This window comes from Agelaius phoeniceus (genome assembly GCF_051311805.1).
Source record: "Agelaius phoeniceus isolate bAgePho1 chromosome W unlocalized genomic scaffold, bAgePho1.hap1 SUPER_W_unloc_1, whole genome shotgun sequence".
Classification (NCBI taxonomy): domain Eukaryota; kingdom Metazoa; phylum Chordata; class Aves; order Passeriformes; family Icteridae; genus Agelaius; species Agelaius phoeniceus.
In genome coordinates, this window is record NW_027509866.1 from 3112460 (window position 1) to 3131848 (window position 19389).

The 19389-nt window shown below is 53.5% G+C and overlaps 1 protein-coding gene across 1 annotated transcript in view; it reads right to left on the reverse strand.

Annotated features, from left to right (window-relative positions):
- The window catches only part of LOC143692441 (uncharacterized), a 351032-nt gene that overhangs the window by 81553 nt on the left and 250090 nt on the right, over window positions 1-19389 (reverse strand). Inside the window, exon 8 of the mRNA XM_077172674.1 lies at window positions 1455-2250. Coding sequence (XP_077028789.1) covers window positions 1455-2250 — 796 coding nt within the window. The remainder of the gene's footprint in view (window positions 1-1454; window positions 2251-19389) is intronic.

A 19389-nucleotide genomic window follows, 5' to 3' on the forward strand; every position in this document is an offset into this window, starting at 1 on the left:
GGTTCCATGGGCTCCAGTGGTGCCACAAGGATCCCCTTGGTTCCATGAGGTCTCCACAGTGTCCCAGTTATCTCCATGGGAAGGGAAGAACCCAGCCCCAGTGTTGCAGGGGCAGCCATCCAGAGGCCAAGGCCAGCCAGGCTTGATGGTACTGGCAGATTGTGCCTGGGAGTAACCTTTGGATATCCAGAATTTTGGAGGTGGAATCCCAATTTCAGACATGGACACCTGGAGGATAAGGATGCTTGTTTTCCATTGGAAAGAAACCACGGAACACTGATTCAACAGTGACATTTGGGGATCTATGGGGAGCACTGGGGATCGTTTCTGGACCTTGTGACCCAACAGGAGCTCCTCTAATAAACGCTGCCTGAAGCTCCCACTGTGCCCATCACAGGAACCCATGTGAGTGTCTGGGACATCCCAGCTCTCTGGCAGCCTGGGGACTCCTGGGATGTCACCATGGAATGGCTGTGACTGCCTCTGACCACAGGGCTCTTTACCATCCCAGAAACGCCTGGGAGGTCTCCATGGAGCCCCTGCCTGTGACATTCCAGCTCTGGAACTGCCTGGAGATTCTTGGAATGTCCCCATGGAACCCCTCTGAGGGCCTGTGACAAATCTGATCCTTAGCAGGCAACCATCACCAGTCCACTGTTGCTATGGTCAGTTTCCATAGCAACCATCACCAGCCCCCTGTTGCTATGCTCAGTCCCTTGGCAGCTCCATGGAGACCCCATACCGGGGTGGTTGCCATGGCCACCAGGGCTGGCACCAGCTGGGATGCTCGCTTTCCACGGGCCGGGCTTCAGGAATGGGATTCCCCAATTTCCTGCTCCTGCTAAAACTGCACTGCCCTCGCTGCCCTCCCGCCTGCCATGGAAAGCACAAAAGGCAAAGATCCCGGGCTGGGATAAGAACAATTTATTGGGAACTGCAATGAGATAAAGAACAAACAGGAACAAAAACAATATTGATAACAGAACGGATAAGTAAAACTATTTACAGAGAAAACTACAACATCAACGACTAGTTCTTCCTGGCAATGTATTTCCTCCTGCCTGGAAAGGACACCCTTCTCCTCAGGGAGAGAGAGAGAGAGAGTCCCTTTCCTGCCCCGGGCAATGACCTGAGGTGGGAGTGAATGTAATGACAGGGCCATGGCCAGACCCTCATGTTCTCCAATCCCACATCATGTCATTGGGACATGAAAAGGGACAGGACATGAAAAGGGGCAGGAAAAGGGACAGGTGTCTTCCCAGCATGGATCACAGGGAACATGGATCACCAGGGCTCTTCCCAGTGTGGGGTCTCCAATGGGGGATAAAGCTGGAGCAGTGCATGAAGCTCTTCCTGCAGCTGAGGCATGTGCAGGGCTTCTTTTACTGGTGGCTCCGTTGGTGTCTGCTCAAGTGAGAGCTGCTGGTGAAGCTCTTCCCACACTGGGGACACTTGCAGGGCCTCTCCCCAGTGTGGATGCGCCGGTGGGTGACGAGGGTGGAGCTGTGCTTGAAGCCCTTCCCGCAGTCGGGGCAGAGGAAGGGCCTCTCATCCGTGTGAATGCGCTGGTGCTGGAGGAGCTGAGAGCTGGTGTGAAACCTCTTCCCACACTCGGGGCACTGGTAGGGCCGCTCCCCAGTGTGGATCATTTGGTGGATGATCATTTGGGTCTTCCTACTAAAGGTCATCCCACATTCCCCGCAGTTGTATGGCCTTTCCCCAGTGTGGATCCTCTGGTGGCAGATCAAGAGAGACTTCTGCCTAAAGCTCTTCCCACATTCCCCACACTTGTAGGGCTTCTCCCTGGTGTGGATCCGCTGGTGCCGGATGAGGTGGGAGTTGCGCTTGAAGCCCATCCCACAGTCAGGGCAGCGGAAGGGCCTCTCATCCGTGTGGATCCGCTCATGCAGGAGGAGATCAGAGCTGGTGTAAAACCTCTTCTGACACTGGGGACACTCGTAGGGCCTCTCCCTCTCCCCAGCGTGGATGCGCTGGTGGGTGATGAGGGTGGAGTTGCGCTTGAAGCCCTTCCCACAGTCAGGGCAGTGGAAGGGCCTCTCCTCTGTGTGAATCTGCTGGTGCTGGAGGAGACTGGAGCTGGTGTGAAACCTCTTCTGACACTGGGGACACTCGTAGGGCCTCTCCCCAGTGTGGATGCGTTGGTGGATGATGAGGGCAGAGCTGCAGCTGAAGCCCTTCCCACACTCCCCACACTCGTAGGGCCATTCCCCGGTGTGGATCATCTGGTGGCTGATCAGGGTGCTGCTCTGCCTGAAGCTCTTCCCACACTCCAAGCACTTGTGGGGCTTTTTCCCATCATGAAGCTGCTCATGGGCCACCAGCTCCGAGCTCTGGCTGAAGCTCTGTCCACCTTCCTGGCTCAGGGTGGGTCTTTCCTCCTCAGAGCACCCTGGGCTGGGTTTGGAGCCCCTTCTCCTGTGGGATCTCTGGGACTTGTCCTCCACATTGGAATTCTGCACTGTGGAGCCACTCGAATTGGCCTCTTCCATGAGGTTCTGCCACAGGGATTTGCCCTCCCTGGTCTCCATCCTCAGCTTCTTCCCTGGGGGAGGCAGGACAAGGAGAGGATGGGATTTGCCTCCGTGCCAGAGGGAAGGGGAAGGAGATCCCCCCAGTGCATCCCCGGCAGGACGGGGTTGGCAGCAGGGTTGTCCTGCAGCCGGGGGCTGTGCTGGGCTGGGAGATGGAGCAGGAGAGAGGGGGAAAAAGGCACTGACTTCCTCCTCACCTGCCTGGGGCTCCTGGGGCACCTTCTTCTTCCTCACAGCCTCCTCCTCCATCTGGCCAAGTTTAAGGGATGGAAAATCCTGTTTTGAGAAGAAAACAAGGGATAAGTACATTGAATTTTGTACTTGTTTGAAGGCAAACCTGGGGAGGGTCTAAACCAGGATTACAATTTAATAAGAAAATGAAGATCGAGGCAATGATGCAGAAACACTGCCTTAAACTGACAGAGTCTGGATATAACCTGACACCCTGTTGCTGCTCAGGGTGGTGGCAGCAGTCCTATTAAATGGTGGCTGCAGTCCTGTTGAAGTGATGAACGTGATTCTGTCCAAGCAGTGATCCTGTAGAAGGGTCTGGTCTTCCTCTGAAGGTCCAGTGGTGGTTCTGGAGCTCTTGTCCTCTGGGAATCCAGTAGGCAAGTTACTCCTGGTGTTGCAAGGCTCAGCTTATATGCAGGTAGGAATGCTTGGATCCTGTCCCTGGGCGGAGCATGCCACAATGGGAGGATGGAATTTGATCAGTCCTGCAGTGACACTCAATGGCCCATTCCCAGAAGATATCTCCCCTGGAGGGCGTTATCAGGGCTGAGTCATAAGAGATCAAGAACACTGCCCCACCTGTTTACAGCAGTTGATGGGGATGGGCATTGAAAACATGCATTTGGTTCCATCTTACATTGCAACCTGAAACAGTGGGGGAATCCCTGCTCAGGGGGTGAACACCACCCCCCTTACCCAAACTGGCTCAGGTGTAAAACCCCCACCCCGGGAAGGCCACACACACAGGGGACAATGTCACACTTGCCCTGCTCCAGGGCAAATGGCATCTCTCTAATATTTTCTTAACCAGATTGCAAAATTATTTTGGCACATTGAGTTCAGGCCATTGTTCTTTGACCCCAGTTGCCTTTGACTACAGCATGGTTCCTTCCTCTGAGGAGGTTGTGGGTCTCTCTGGAGGAACTCTTGGAAACTTGGATGCAGCTTCATCTGAGCGACCTATGGGAGAACTGATGAGGAAAATGGCTGTTGTGGGACTGGAGTGTAAAGAAAATATTTTGTTGTCCCTCCTTGAAAAGTTTGTTAAAATCACTGGAGGAAATGGAACAAATGATACCAGCAGACTGACAAGGTTCATTCACCACATGGTGAGGAACACAAGGCTGCTAAAAGTCCCACAAGAAGCCCAGCTCAAGTAGCTATATTCCCAAATAACTACTGAATTCCCAGGCTTGGGTTTTTGCCAAATGTGAGAATCATTATTCTCTTCATCCCTGTCACCTTTGTGACAGCTACACAGAGCTTTCCCTTCCTTTTAATAATATCTGTATTGGGCCAAATTTGCACTTTTCTTTAATTGTAACCTGCCAGCAACTGAGCTGGAGCTGTGCAGGAACCAAGGAAACTTGGAATTGCCCCAGAATTGCTTCTATTGTCAGCCAGTGCTGCGGTGGCCGTGGGGCAGAGGGGTGGGAAAGGGGGCTCAGGGGTGGCAGTGGAGGAAATGCCGGGCCCGGGGGCTGAGCACAGGGCTGAGCACGCAGAGATGGTTTTGTTCTTGCTGAGCTCGCATTGAGCCAAGGCCTGTCCTGCCCCTCATTCGGCCACGCTGGGGAGGGGCTGAGGGTGTGGGGGAGCTTGGGAGGGGACACAGCCAGGACAGGAGATCCCAGCTGACCCCAGGGATAGCCCAGACCATAGGACATCATGATCAGTGCATGAAGTGTGGGGAACAAGGAGGAAGGGGGCACATTTGCAGTGAGGGTTTTGTCTCCCCAGGTAACACTTAGGCAGGATTGGGCCCTGTTTCGCCAGTGGGCAGGGCCCGCACCAAAGACACAGACACCAACTTAACTTAAGGAACAGTGTAATTTAGATAATGCAAATTTGCAAAAAATTACAAAAATATTAGGTAGGCAAAGCAAATAATCATTAGTCAATAATTCCAAAAGAGAAGATGTTGAAATGAGTATCACACAACTGTCCATTTCTGGCTGCAGGCTCTGGAGATTCTATCACTGCCTTCAATCAGGGTTGCATTCCCTAAAGAATCCTGGTACCAAATCCTGCTTTCCAAGGCTGGAACAGTGTCTCAGGTTTAGCTGGGTGTGTATTCAATTACCCTCTGTTAGAGTTGGGGCAATTATCATCTGTTAATTGAGCAGTTTACTTTATCTCTTCCACATGAATCCTCCCTCCAGGGAGATATCTTCTGTTAATGGGCCATTGAGTGTCACTGATAAAAATTCCATCATCCCATTGTGAGAAGCTCTGCCCAGAGGGAGGAGCCAAGCATTCCTACCTGGATATAATCTGAGAATGTGAACAACAGAGTCAGCCTTCTTCCATAGGATTCCCAGAAGAGCAGCTTTCAGCTCCACTGGATCCCAGAGGAAGACCAGGCCAATCGATGCCACAACTGGACCTTCAGAGGAAAACTCCACCCTTCTACAGGATCACTGCTCCAACAGAACCACACCTGTCCCTGCAGGAGCACTGCAACCACCATTTAACAGGAGTGCTACCAACACTCTGACCCACAGGGTGTCAGGACGTATTCTTACTCTGTAAGTAGGTTTTAGTACTTCTGCATGTGTATTTTTAATTTTCCTTCTGAAGAACTGTTATTCCTATTCCCAAAGACTTTGCTTGACAGCCTCTTGTTTTGAAAATTATAATTCCAAGTGAAGGGATTAACATTTTCCATTTCAAGGGAGTCTCCTGCCTTCCTTAGCAGACACCTGTCTTTTCAAACTGACACAATGCCCTGGGAAACGCAGGCAGGTGAGGAGGAAGTCAGTGCCCCTTTCCCCCTCTCTCCTGCTCCATCTCCCAGCCCAGCACAGCCCCCGGCTGCAGGACAACCCTGCTGCCAACCCCGTCCTGCTGGGGATGCACTGGGGGGATCTCCTTCCCCTTCCCTCTGGCACGGAGGCAAATCCCATCCTCTCCTTGTCCTTCCTCCCCCAGGGAAGGAGCTGAGGATGGAGACCAGGGAGGAAAAATCCCCAAAGCAGAACCACGTGGAAGAGGCCATTATAAATGGCTCCACGGTGCAGAATTCCAACGTGGAGGAAAAGCCCCAGAGATCCCACAGGAGAAGGGGCTCCAAACCCAGCCCAGGGTGTTCTGAGGAGGAAACACCCACCCTGAGCCAGGAAGGTGGACAGAGCTTCAGCCAGAGCTTGGAGCTGGTGGCCCATGAGCAGCTTCATGATGGGGAGAAGCCCCACAAGTGCCTGGAGTGTGGGAAGAGCTTCAGGCAGAGCAGCACCCTGATCAGCCACCAGATGATCCACACTGGGGAATGGCCCTACGAGTGTGGGGAGTGTGGGAAGGGCTTCAGCTGCAGCTCTGCCCTCATCACCCACCAACGCATCCACACTGGGGAGAGGCCCTACGAGTATGCCCAGTGTCAGAAGAGGTTTCAGACCAGCTCCAGTCTCCTCCAGCACCAGCAGATTCACACTGAGGAGAGGCCCTTCTGCTGCCCTGACTGTGGGAAGGGCTTCAAGCGCAACTCCACCCTCATCACCCACCAGCGCATCCACGCTGGGGAGAGGGAGAGGCCCTACGAGTGTCCCCAGTGTCAGAAGAGGTTTTACACCAGCTCTGATCTCCTCCTGCATGAGCGGATTCACACGGATGAGAGGCCCTTCCGCTGCCCTGACTGTGGGATGGGCTTCAAGCGCAACTCCCACCTCATCAGGCACCAGCGGATCCACACCGGGGAGAAGCCCTACAAGTGTGGGGAATGTGGGATGAGCTTCAGCCAGAACTCTAACCTGATCTCCCACCAGAAGACCCACACCAGGGAATTGCCCTATGAGTGTGGGGAATGTGGGAAGAGCTTTAGGCAGAAGTCTCTCTTGATCTGCCACCAGAGGATCCACACTGGGGAAAGGCCATACAACTGCGGGGAATGTGGGATGACCTTTAGTAGGAAGACCCAAATGATCGTCCACCAAATGATCCACACAGGGGAGAGGCCCTACCAGTGCCCCAAGTGTGGGAAGAGGTTTCACACCAGCTCTCAGCTCCTCCAGCATCAGCGGATTCACACAGATGAGAGGCCCTTCCTCTGCCCCGACTGCGGGAAGGGCTTCAAGCACAACTCCACCCTCGTCACCCACTGGCGCATCCACACTGGGGAGAGGCCCTACGAGTGTCCCCAGTGTGGGAAGAGCTTCACCAGCAGCTCTCACTTGAGCAGACACCAACAGACGCACCAGTAAAAGAAGCCCTGCACATGCCTCAGCTGCAGGAAGAGTTGAATGCACTGCTCCAGCTTTATCCCCCATTGGAGACCCCACGTTGGGAAGAGCCCTGGTGATCCATGTTCCCTGTGATCCATGCTGGGAAGACACCTGTCCCTTTTCCTGCCCCTGCCAATGACATGATGTGGGATTGGAGAACATGAGGGTCTGGCCATGGCCCTGTCATTACATTCACTCCCACCTCAGGTCATTGCCAGGGGCAGGAAAGGGACTCTCTCTCTCTCTCTCCCTGAGGAGAAGGGTGTCCTTTCCAGACAGGAGGAAATACATTGCCAGGAAGAGCTAGTTGTTGATGTTGTAGTTTTCTCTGTAAATAGTTTTATTTATCCCTTCTGTTATCATTATTGTTTATGTTCCTTTTTGTTCTTTATCTCATTGCAGTTCCCAATAAATTGTTCTTTTCCCAGCCCAGGATCTTTGCCTTTTGTGCTTTCCATGGGAGGCGGGAGGGCAGCGAGGGCAGCGCGGTTTTAGCAGGAGCAGGAAATTGGGGAATCCCATTCCTGAAGCCCAGCCCCTGGAAACCGAGCATCCCAGCTGGTGCCAGCCCTGGTGGCCATGGCAACCACCCCTGGCATGGGGTCTCCATGGAGCTGCCAAGGCACTGAGCATAGCAACAGGGGGCTGGTGATGGTTGCCTGCTAAGGATCAGATTTGTCACAGGCCCTCAGAAGGGTCCCATGGGGACTTTCCAAGAATCTCCAGGCTGTTCCAGAGCTGGAATGTGACAGGCAGAGACAGGGGCTCCATGGAGACCTCCGAGGGTCTCCTTTACCAAAGGATGGTAAAGAGCCCTGTGGTCAGAGGCAGTCACAGCCATTCCATGGTGACATCCCAGGAGTCCCCAGGCTGCCAGAGGGCTGGGATGTCCCAGGCACTCACATGGGTTCCTGTGTTGGGCACAGTGGGAGCTTCAGGCAACATTTATTAGAGGAGCTCCTGTTGGGTCACAAGGTCCAGAAACAATCCCTAATGCTCCCCATAGATCCCCAAATGTCACTGTGTAATCAGTGTTCCATGGTTTCTTTCCAATGGAAAACAACCATCCTTATCCTCCAGGTGTCCATGTCTGAAATTGGATTCCACCTCCAAAATTCTGTATATCCAAGGGTTGCTCCCAGGCACAATCTGCCAGTACCATCAAGCCTGGCTGGCCTTGGCCTCTGGTGACTGCCCCTGCAACACTGGGGCTGGGTTCTTCCCTTCCCATGGAGATCACTGGGACACTGTGGAGACCCCATGGAACCAAGGGGATCATTGTGGCACCACTGGAGCCCATGGAACCAAGGGGCCATGGTGACCCAGTGGGGCTTCATGGAACCCAGAGACCATTCTGGCTCTGTGGGGCCTGATGGAACCATGGAGACCATGGGGACCATTCAGGGCCTGGTGTCACCAAGGGGGCATTATGGCACCTCAGGGCCTCAGGGAAGCGAGGGACCATTGGGACACTGTGGGGCCCCATGGAACTGAGGGAACATGGAACAGACCTGGCTGGTTTGGCTTCCCAGGGCTACCTGACAGGTCTGGCTGATGTTGCAATGTCAAGGAATGCCTCTCATCAGCTCCTGGAACATTGGGGCTCCGTGCTTTCCTTGCTATAGAAAAGAACCCTCCCTCTTTTTAAATGTCCATTCCCAAAATTGGTATTCTCTCAAAAAATTTTCCTATATGCAAGGGTTTCTCTCAGAAAAAAAACCCGCCACTTCTGGCTGGCCTTGTCCTCTGGTGGTCACTCTCTTCTGCCTGGCAAACACTGGGGCTCTGTTCCTTCCTTCCTATGGAAAAGAACCAACCTTCATGTCCAGGGTCCATGGCCAAAATTAGAATTTGGCCTCCCCAATTCCATATATCCAAAGATTGGTCCCAGACAACAGTAGCAAGGACAGACAGGTCAGGCTGGCCCTGTCTTCTGGTGATTTTCTTAGACTCTGAGCTGAATGCTTTCAGCTGAAGAAACCTTGGAAAGGGCCCAGAGATCTCCCAAGAAGGGTTTTTGAGGACTTGGACACATGACCGATACATATGGACAAAGGAACTCTGTGCTCTGTGCTGTTGTGAGGGTTTTGCATCATGGAAGTGATGTCCTAAGAGAAGCTGCTAGCAGTTTCCTCCGTGTCTGACTAAAAAACCAATCAGTAATTAGCTTTGAGAATTGACAATCTGTTAAACTATGAAGGAAACTGTACACGCCTCTGTGAAGACACATGTTAAAGATGAGAAAGCCTGGGAGGGTCTCTTTCCCTTCTGGCTGGCACAGAGGTAACAAGGCTGACCCGGCCCTGTCTCAGCCAGGCCGGGCCGGGCGGCTCCTGCCGTGGGGCCGGGCCCCTTCCCAGGGACCCCGCCAGGCCCCATCGGCTGCCGGGCAGGGCAGGGGAGGCCGCGGGGCCGAGGCCGGGCCGGGCCATGGCTGCAGTTGGGAACATCTGGGCCCTGCTGAGCCCTGCCCCGCCGCCAGCCCGGGCCCAGCCAGGATCCGCCGGGCCCCAGGAGCAGCCCCGGGCCGGGCCGGCTCGGCCAAGATTCTGCCACCCTTGGGCTTCAGCCGCAAGCCCCGGGCAGGGGCAGGAGAAGCCATCGGCCCCCGGCCGTGCTGCTGCTGTGCTCTGGCCTGGCTGCTGAGATCCTGGCCCTGCCCCAGCGCGGCCCATCCTGACACAGCCCCAGCGCAGCCGCTGCAGAAACCTCCATCGTAAAACAGCTCCGGCTGCAAGCACCGAGCCCGGCCGGGGGCACAGAACCATCTGCAGGCCCCGGGTGAGATATGAACTCTTTCAGTGCTTCCAGCCTCCCTCCAGTGAGGGAAAAGGACAAAGTGCAGGCACACAGAGGAGCAACATGAAAACTCCGAGGTCACTGAATAGAAAGTTGAGTCCCAGATGGAAGGGATGAGGAGATGCCTGGATCTTGGGGCTGAAATCCTCTTGAAAAGCTGTGGAGAAGGATGTAATTAATATATCAGACTCTCTTTTCCCTATAACTATTTGAAAATATGGGGAGATGACTTGTTCAGCAAAGGTCTCAGTGCTAAAGTAAGCAAATGTTGGGGTAGCTGTGATCCCATTAGAAGTATGAACATTGAAAGAGAGCAGAGTGATGAGATCCTGTGCCCTCAGTGAGAGAAGACCTCTGTTCCCAGAGATGAAGATGATTTCAGAAACAGATTTCAGAAGAGAACCTCTGCTCTTCAACAGCTCATCTTTAAACTAATAACACATAAGTTGACATTGCCCATAAACACAGCTGTGGGAAAAGCTGTGAAAAAATGGGAGTGACTTCACTATTGCAGATTTTCTAGGTGGCTGCTGTTCGTGGAAATTAAGAGCCATGAGAGAACTGTTTTCTTATGGAGAAGTCTCCATAGCATGAAAGAGAGACTCCTCTCCCTAAGTGAACTGAAGAAAGACCATTCTAGATGTGGTAAACTGACTGCAAAATCAAGTTTGGCCCCTTTACATTCTCAGTAAGTAAGAAAAGGTTGTAGGTAGAGGTAAGTTTTCTTCAGTTTCTTACTACTGTTTCTTTTAGTTACTATTAATAAACTTTTCTTTATAACCTTCTAAAGTTTTGAGCCTACTTTGCCTTTATCCTAATCCTGCCACACAGCAGGAAATGAGTAAGTATATTCTAATGACTGCACTGGCAATTAGCCAACAGTGAACCCACAACACTGATGCATTGGCTGAGAAATCTCATATTGGTGCACCAAAACCACTACAGAAACCTTCCTGGTGAACTGCACGAGAGCAGAGGGAAATCAAGGCAGAGCCATGGTTTGTCAGGACTTGCTTGATCCTAATGAGCCCTGTGGTGCCTTTGGAGCTGAGCCCTTGAACCTCAGGGCCTGAGAGGAGATTGCACAAACCTTTCCAGAAGTCAAAGTCACAAGAAAACTCCAAAGTGTCTCAGAGCATTAATGGGTCTCACTGAGGTCCATCCCCAACACAGGCTCCTCATGGACTCCTTGGAGGAGAGAATTGGAGGCCAGGATTGACCAAAAACCTCTCAGAGTCTCAGTGTGGAAAGGAAAATCCAAAGTACCTCAAGAACCTTGAGTATCTCAAAGTATTAATGAGCTCCACTGAGTGTCAGTACAAAGAACTCAAGGGACTCATTAAAGCAGATAATTGGGGCCATGATTGCACAAACCTCCCATAGAGTTTGTATGAAAAGGGAAACAAAAAATACCTTAAAATAACTGAGTACCTTGAAGCATTAATGACCCCACTGAGTCTCCTTACTGACAAAGCCTCCCCAGGGACTAATTGCAGCAGATAATTGGAGGCTGTGACTGCACAATCTTTCTCATAGAATCTGTATCAAAGGGAAACACCAAGTAGCATAAAAAACTGAAGCACCTTGAAGCATTAATGAGCCCCACTGAGTGTTGTTACTGACAAAGCCTCTCCAGGGACTAATTACAGCAGATAATTGGATGCCATGATTGCACAAACCTCTCAGAGACTCCAAGGCAAAAGCCAAAGCCAAAGTCCTTTGAAAAAGCTGCAGTCCCTGCAGGGAGCATGAAGGAGCCCCCAGGGCCATTGCTGAGCAAGGCTCCCCAGGGACTCCTTGCAGCAGATCCTTGAGGCCACTGGGATGTGGGCTAGGGGGGGATGCTGAGGGCAGCACAAGGGGCTGACAGTGCCCAGCCTGGCTGGGGCTGTGCCAGGAGGCCCCAGGGCCTCAGGACAAGGTGTCTCCTCCCAGCCCTTGCTGGCACAGACCCTGCTGTGCCCCAGGGCACCAAGATTTGGCTTCTCTTTGTCCCCACCTGTCATCACTGCCTGCAGTTCTCTGCCCTGCCTGGGGCCTGGGGACACTTGCTCAGTCGTGTCCCTCACTGGGACCCATTAAAAGTCCAAGAAACTTTGGAGTTGGATTCTGCCTTGGAGTTCTGCAGAGGTTTCTTCAGCTCCCTCTCAGGGACTGATGTTCAGGGCCTGAGCACAAAGGCCCAGAGGCTGATTAAAGTCCTTGTGCTGTGTCTGTGCTGCTGAGCTGGGCTGGGCTCCTGGCCCAGAGGCAGCTCCTGGTCACCAAGAAGAGCTTCAAAAGCACATTTCTCTTGATGAGCAGCTCTTGTGCCAGCCCAGCAGGGCTGGGGCACTGCCTGCAGCCAGCGCGGGCACAGCCCAGAGGCACAGAGAGCTTCAATCAGTCAGGGCTGGGAAGGGGCTGAGAAGTGCCTGGGGCACAATCACTGCCAGCCCTTGGCACAGGAACCTCTGGCTGCAGGACAGTGCAGCTGCAGCTCCTGGAGCCATCTCTTCAAGCTGGAACATGCCAATGCCTGCAGAGCCTGTGAGTACATTCTCTGCTTGTCTCTTGTGCAGAGCAGCCAGGGGTGCCCAGGGCTGTCCTGCAGAGCAGGGTCCTGCAGCCCAGGGCGCTGTGCTGGGGCAGGGACTCTGCTGCCTGCCAGGGACAGCTCTCAGCCAGCCCTGGCAGCTGCTGCCAGCACTGGGGGACAAGATCTGGGTGGCAGGAGACAGCTGGTGAGGCTTGGGAGTGTTCTCCTTGTGTGGGGAGGATGCTGCATTGTTCAGGACTGCTCCCAGCATGGCATTGAACTGCAGAACATTTCCAAGTAGATTATACATGGAGCACAGCAAGGCAGGGGCTGCATGAAAGGGAAAAATCTGCTTTTTAATCTACTGCTCTGTGTTGCCTGGATGGGAAATTCCACATGAATCCTCATCTCTCACTTCAGGTTGAGAAAACAAAAAATCTTTTAGATGTGAATAAACCAGGCAGTGACAGAAATCAGTACAGGGCCCCTCACAGGCAACATCAGTGTCGCTTTTCCAGCCTCCTCAGGGTTGCTCTGACGTTGCCATCAGAGCCTGCGGAGCCAGAGCTGCCCCTGGGCAGTGCCTGAGCTGGGAGGGCTCTGCAGGGCAGAGCTGAGCCCCCAGGGCTGGGCTGGGCTCTGGCAGCACTGGCAGGGCCCAGCCCTGGGCACAGGGAAGCAGCTGCTGGCAGGGACAGCTCCAGGCAGCAGAGCCCTGGGCAGGCAGTGGGGGAAAGTGCCCCCAGGCTGTGCTGGGATATTTCAAGTCCTCTCCAAACCCAACTATTCCATGATTACTTTTCTTACAGATCCCCATGCCAAGACAGAAGAAATGTCGAACAGCAGCTCCATCAGTCACTTCCTCCTGCTGGCATTGGCAGACACGCGGCAGCTGCAGCTCCTGCACTTCTGCCTCTTGCTGGGCATCTCCCTGGCTGCCCTCCTGGGCAACGGCCTCATCATCAGCGCCGTAGCCTGCGGCCACCACCTGCACACGCCCATGTTCTTCTTCCTGCTCAACCTGGCCCTCAGCGACCTGGGCTCCATCTGCACCATTGTCCCCAAAGCCATGCACAATTCCCTCTGGGACACCAGCAACATCTCCTACTCTGGATGTGCTGCTCAGGTCTTCCTGATTTTCTTCTTCATCTCAGCAGAGTTTTATCTCCTGACCATCATGTGCTACGACCGCTACGTGTCCATCTGCAAACCCCTGTACTATGGGACCCTCCTGGGCAGCAGAGCTTGTGCCCACATGGCAGCAGCTGCCTGGGCCAGTGCCTTTCTCTATTCACTGATTCACACAGCCAATACATTTTCCCTACCCCTGTGCCATGGCAATGTCCTGGGCCAGTTCTTCTGTGAAATCCCTCAGATCCTCAAGCTCTCCTGCTCACACTCAAACCTCAGGGAAGTGGGGCTTCTTGCTGTCAGTGCCTCTTTAGGTTTGGGCTGTTTTGTGTTCATTGTTTTCTCCTATGTGCAGATCTTCAGGGCTGTGCTGAGGATCCCCTCTGAGGAGGGATGGCACAAAGCCTTTTCCACCTGCCTCCCTCACCTGGCTGTGGTCTCTCTCTTTGTTAGTACTGGCATATTTACCTACCTGAAGCCCCCCTCCATGTCCTCCCCATCCCTGGATCTGGCCCTGTCAGTTCTGTACTTGGTGGTGCCTCCAGCCCTGAACCCTCTCATCTACAGCCTGAGGAACCAGGAGCTCAAGGCTGCAGTGTGGAGACTGATGACTGGATGCTTTCAGAAACATTAATCTGCTGGCCAATTTCTGCAAATCACTTGTAATAAAAGTGATCTTTGATAGTACATGTTGGTTTCATTTTGGAGGTTCTTTCTCTTTTCATTTTAGGTTTTTAATCTTGTCCACAAATAAATGTCATTTATTGTGCCATTTCTCATTTTGTTTCTGTCCACCTACCCTGTGGCCACAGACTGTGTCAATGAGGGGTTGTGCTCTCAATGGCTTTAAAGGAACTAAAGGATCTCCCAGCAGAGTTTTCTGCAGAGATGCCCTTTTATTACCTTCTCTGGAGCTGCAGCAGCAATGTCTGTGTGCAGAGCTGGGGCAGATCAGTGCTGGCCCAGCAGCTGTGCCCAGCAGCAGCAGCAGCAGCAGCACTTGGTGTTGCCAGTGCTGCTGCCGTGGCCCTGCCCCGCTGCCCTGGTGGCCCTGGTGTTGCTGCAGGGCCTGAGTGCTCTCGGGGCCGGGCACAGCCCTGGGGGTGGCAGTGCCGGGGCTGCAGCAGGGACAGGCCATGTAATATAAATCACCTTTGATAATTCTTTTGGGTTTGGTTATGGGTTTGTTCTGTTTTCCCCCATGTTTCAGTTTTTCAATATTGTCCACAAAGAAAAGCCATTGGTTTTGCCATTTATCATTTTGTTTCCCTCTATCTTCCCTGTGACCACAGAGTGTGTCGATGAGGGGCTGCACTCCATGTGGCTTTAAAGAACTAAAGGATCTCCCAGCAAAGATTTTTCCAGAGATCCCCTTGTGTTGCCTTCTCTGGAGCTGCAGCAGCAATGTCTGTGTGCAGAGCTGGGGGCAGATCAATGCTAGCACAGCAGCTCTGCTCCTGCTGGCCACACCATTCCTGATCCAGGCCAGGAGCCATTGGCCTTCTTGGCCACCAGGGCACACTGCTGCCTCATGTCCAGCCTGCTGTCCCTCAGGCCCTGCAGGTCCCTTTCTGCCTGGCTGCTCTCCAGCCACTCTGTCCCCAGCCTGTTGCGCTGCAGGGGTTGTTGTGGCCAAAGTACAGGACCCAGCTCTGGGACTTGTTAAACCTCACCTTGTTGGATTTGGGCCCTGGATCAAGCCTGTCCAGGGCCCTGTGCAGAGCCCTCCTACCCTCCCACAGATCAACACTCATACCCAGCTTGGTGTCATCTGCAAAGATGTCCTTGGTTCCATGGGGCCCCTCAGTGTCACAATGGCCTCCTGGTTACACCAGGCCCTGCACTGTCACACTGGTTTCCTTGGTTCCATGAGTCCATGCAGAGCAATAATGGTCTCCTTGGTTTCATGGGCCACAAAATGTGACAGTGGACTCCTTGGTTCCATGGGGCTTCACAATGTCACAATGTTCTCGTGGGTGCTGCAGTTCCACAGTGGCCTCTTGGTTCCATGGGGCCCAGGGTGTCACAATGGCCCCATGGTCACATGAGATCCCACACTGTCACCATGGTCTCTGTGGTTCCACAAGTCCCCTCAGTGTCACAATGGACTCCTTGTTTCCACAAGGCCACACAGTGTCACAGCATTATTCCAGATTCCTTGAGGCCCCAACGTGTCACAGTGGCCCCTTGGTTACACAGGATCCTGCAGTGTCACAATGTCCCCTTGGTGCCATGAGGCCCCGCAGTGTCAGAACGGCCCCTTGGTTCCACTGGGCCCTGCAGTCTCCCAATGGTCCCCTTGGTTTTGCAGTGTCAAAATGGTGAAACCCCTTGGTTACACGAGGCCCTGCAGTGTCACAATGGCCTCTGTGGTTCCACGAGGACCCAGAGTGTCACGGGGCACTCCCTGGGTCCATTTGGCCCCACAGCACCACCATGGACCCCTGGTTCTGTGGGGCTGCACGGTGTCACCATGGTCCTCTTAGTTCCAGGAGGCCCTGCAGTGTCACAATGGCCCCAGAGTGTCCCAATCATCAGAGAATGACAGAATCAAATAGGCTGGAAAAGACCTTTGGGATCATCAAGTCCAAGCAATGCCCTAATACTGCCTTGTCACCCAGACCATGCCACTGAGTGCCATTGGAGAGGGACAGTGACTCTGCCACCTCCCCCCTGGCCAGCCCATTCCAGTTCCCACTCACCCTTTCTGTGAAGAACTCCTTCCTATTGTCCAGCCTGAGCCTCCCCTGGTGCAGCTTAAGGCTGGGTCTTCTTGTCCTGCCCTCCAGCAGATCCACACTCACACCCAGCTTGGTGCCATCTGCAATTTGTGAATGCTGGACTCGATCCCCTCACCCAGACCATCAGTGAAGATATTAAACAGGACTGGGCCCAGCACAGATCCCTGGGGACAGCCCCAGTGCCTGGGCACCAGCTGGGTGCAGCACCATCCCCACCACTCTCTGGGCCCAGCCTCCAGCCAGCTCTTAAATCTCCCAGCCAGGAGGGAACCTGCCCAAGCCGTGGGCTGCAGCTTTTCCAGGGAATGCTGTCAGAGACAGAGTCAAAGGCTCTGCTGGAGTCCAGGCACACAACATCCACAGCCTTTCCCACATCCACAGGTGGGTCACCTGGGCATAAAAGGAGACCAGGTTGGCCAGGCAGGACCTGCCAGCCCTAAATCCACGCTGGCTGGCTCTGATCCCTGGGCCATCCTGTGGGTGCCCTGTGATGGCACTCAAGGTGATCTGTTCCATAACCTTGCCGGGCACCCAGGTCAGGCTGACAGGCCTGGAGTTCCCCAGCTCCTCCTTCCAGCCCTTCCTGGGGATGGGCTCACACTGGCACCTCCAGTGCTCTGGGCCCTCCCTGCTGAGCCAGGACTGATGGTAAATGATGGAGAGCAGCTTGGGGAGCTCATCCACAGCTCCCTCATCCTCCTGGGATGGATCCCATCTGATCCCATACACCTATGAGCATCTGAGTGGCTCAGCAGGTCAGCAGCTGCTTCCTCCTGGATTCCAGGGGGCTGTTCTGCTCCTTGTGCCCATCTACCAGCTCAGGAGAACACTTGTCCTGAGGACAGCCTGTCCTAATATTGAAAATTGAGGGAAACAAGTGTAAAGTAGCTCAGCCTTTCCTTATCTTTAGTTACTGTATTCCCCACTGCACTCAAAAAGAGTAGAGGTTCTCCTTATCTTATCATTTGATATTAATTTATTTATAGACACATTTTCTATTGTTTTACACAGAAGTGGCCAGGTTAAGTTCTAATTGAGCTTTCGCATCTCAACTTTTCTTTCTGCATAACCTAACACCATCCTTAAACACTTCTTAAGTTGCCTGACCTTCTTTCAAAAGTTCATGTATCCTTTTCTTTCCTGAGTTCCCACAAAATCTCCATGGGCAGCTAGACCAGTCATTTTCATCACCAGCTCATCTTTTGCCACACTGGGACAGGCTGCTCCTTCCCCCTTAAGATTACTTTCTTGAAATGTGTCCATCCTTCCTGGACCCCATTCGTTTTTGAGGGCTGTTTCCCTTAAAAAATCAGTACCTAATTCAATACTCCCCAAATATGCATCCTGAACAGGCGAAAGTCTGCCCTTCCTAATTCCTGTGTACAAGTTTTGTTACTGCCTCTCTTTCTTACCCAGAATATTGAAAACTTGAAAACCCCAATGTTCCAGTGGGCCTGGCTGAGCTGGCAGGACCCTGAGGCTGCTGATCTTCCAGTTCCCCTTCTCATACAATGGGCCTTGCGTGGTTTCCATAGGCCTGGGGATGTGGAGAACAAGCTCCAGGTGTGAGCTCACCTGGTGTAGGCAATTGATCATCTGGTAACATGAGGTCACAGAGTGGGCTATGACATTACAGAGTGGGGGATGTGAGGTCATTGAGAAACTATGACATCACAGACTGCCTCTGTGACATCACAGAGCCAGCTGTGACATCACAAGGCAGATGTTTGACATCCTAGAACAGACTATGACATCACAGAGCAGGCTGTGACATCCCAGAGGGGCTGTGTGCCATCCCAGCAGGGCTGTGTCAGGTCACTGGGTTGGTCACTCGGCCCCAGCTCCCCCTCACAGTTTCTCCCAACAAGTCCAATGCTGTCCATGCCCAGCGGGGTCCCTGTCCCCCGGGATCCCCCCGGCCCACCTGGAGCCACAGCCTCCACCAAAGGATGGTCCACAGGATCCACCCCAGAGCCTGACATGGGGACAAGGGGCCAGGGCTGTGTGACCAGGACATCAAGGACGGGGATTCTCCAGGTCACTGTGGCCTGGGTTGGGCTGCCCAGGGCAGGAAAGATGTCTGGCAGCTGGAGCAGGGCCTGGGAAGGGCCTCCAAGGTGGGACTGGAGCCCTTGGGCTGTGAGCAGAGGCTGAGGGAGCTGGGCTTGTCCAGCCCAGAGCAGGGAAGGCTGAGGGGCTCCTCATCCCAGCCTGGCAGTGCCAGCGAGGAGGGGATGGAGAACACAGAGCCAGGCTCTTCACCGGGGGCCTGGTGGGAGACAAAAGCCAATGGGTGGAAGGGGAAAGAGGGGAGATCAGCCAGGACAGGAGGAGATGAACTGAGTCAGGCTGGTTTCAGCATTTCCTCAGCACCAAGAGCAGCCTGACCTCCCTTCTCCATCCACCACTGACAGCTTTGCAAATCAGGAATTATTGGAGCTGTTTTGCACCCACTCCAGGATGAGCATCCTGATACAAGAACTTAATTGTGTTTATATCTCTCACAGAACCACGTTTTGTCTAAAATTAATTCTAGTATGGAAATCCCTTGTGGATGGAGGACTCATCAGATGCTGCTGGGACATTGCACATAGCTCAGGGAAGGGCGTGATTGTTATTAAATTTTGTCCTGTTCAACTGTGATCTCTAGGCCATGAGGAGAAACTTTCTGTGCCTCTGAGTCTCACCAGTTCCTGACCCCCAAAGGACACAAACCTGATGAGTTGTGGTTCCCACTCCAGTGGTGGCACTTGCACCTCCCTCCATCCCAAGAGCAGAGCTCCCTTGTCCCAGAGAGTCCCTGGCAATGCAGGGATGAAGGAAACAGAACAGGCTGGGGGGATCAGGGGCAGATCCAGGGAGAAGAATGACTTTTGCATTTGATGGAGCTGTGCCTTCCCTTGGCTTTGTTGGCTGACAAGAAATGAACATCCCTCTGTGTCTCGGGCAGCTCCTTCTCCAAGGAAAGCAGGTGGGAGTTGGAGCCAAGGAGCTGAAAGCTGCAGGTGCAGCCTGGGCTGGAGGGAGCTCAGATTTGCACAAGGCTGCTCTGAGTGCCAGGGCTTGGATGGGGGAAATGGTGGGGTGGGGGTAGGGACAGAGTCTGATTGATTGTCAGCCAGGAAGGGTCTGGATTTTCATATCTATTCAAACTGCATGAGGAGGTACTTGGATTCAGTGTCAATTGGAGATTGCAC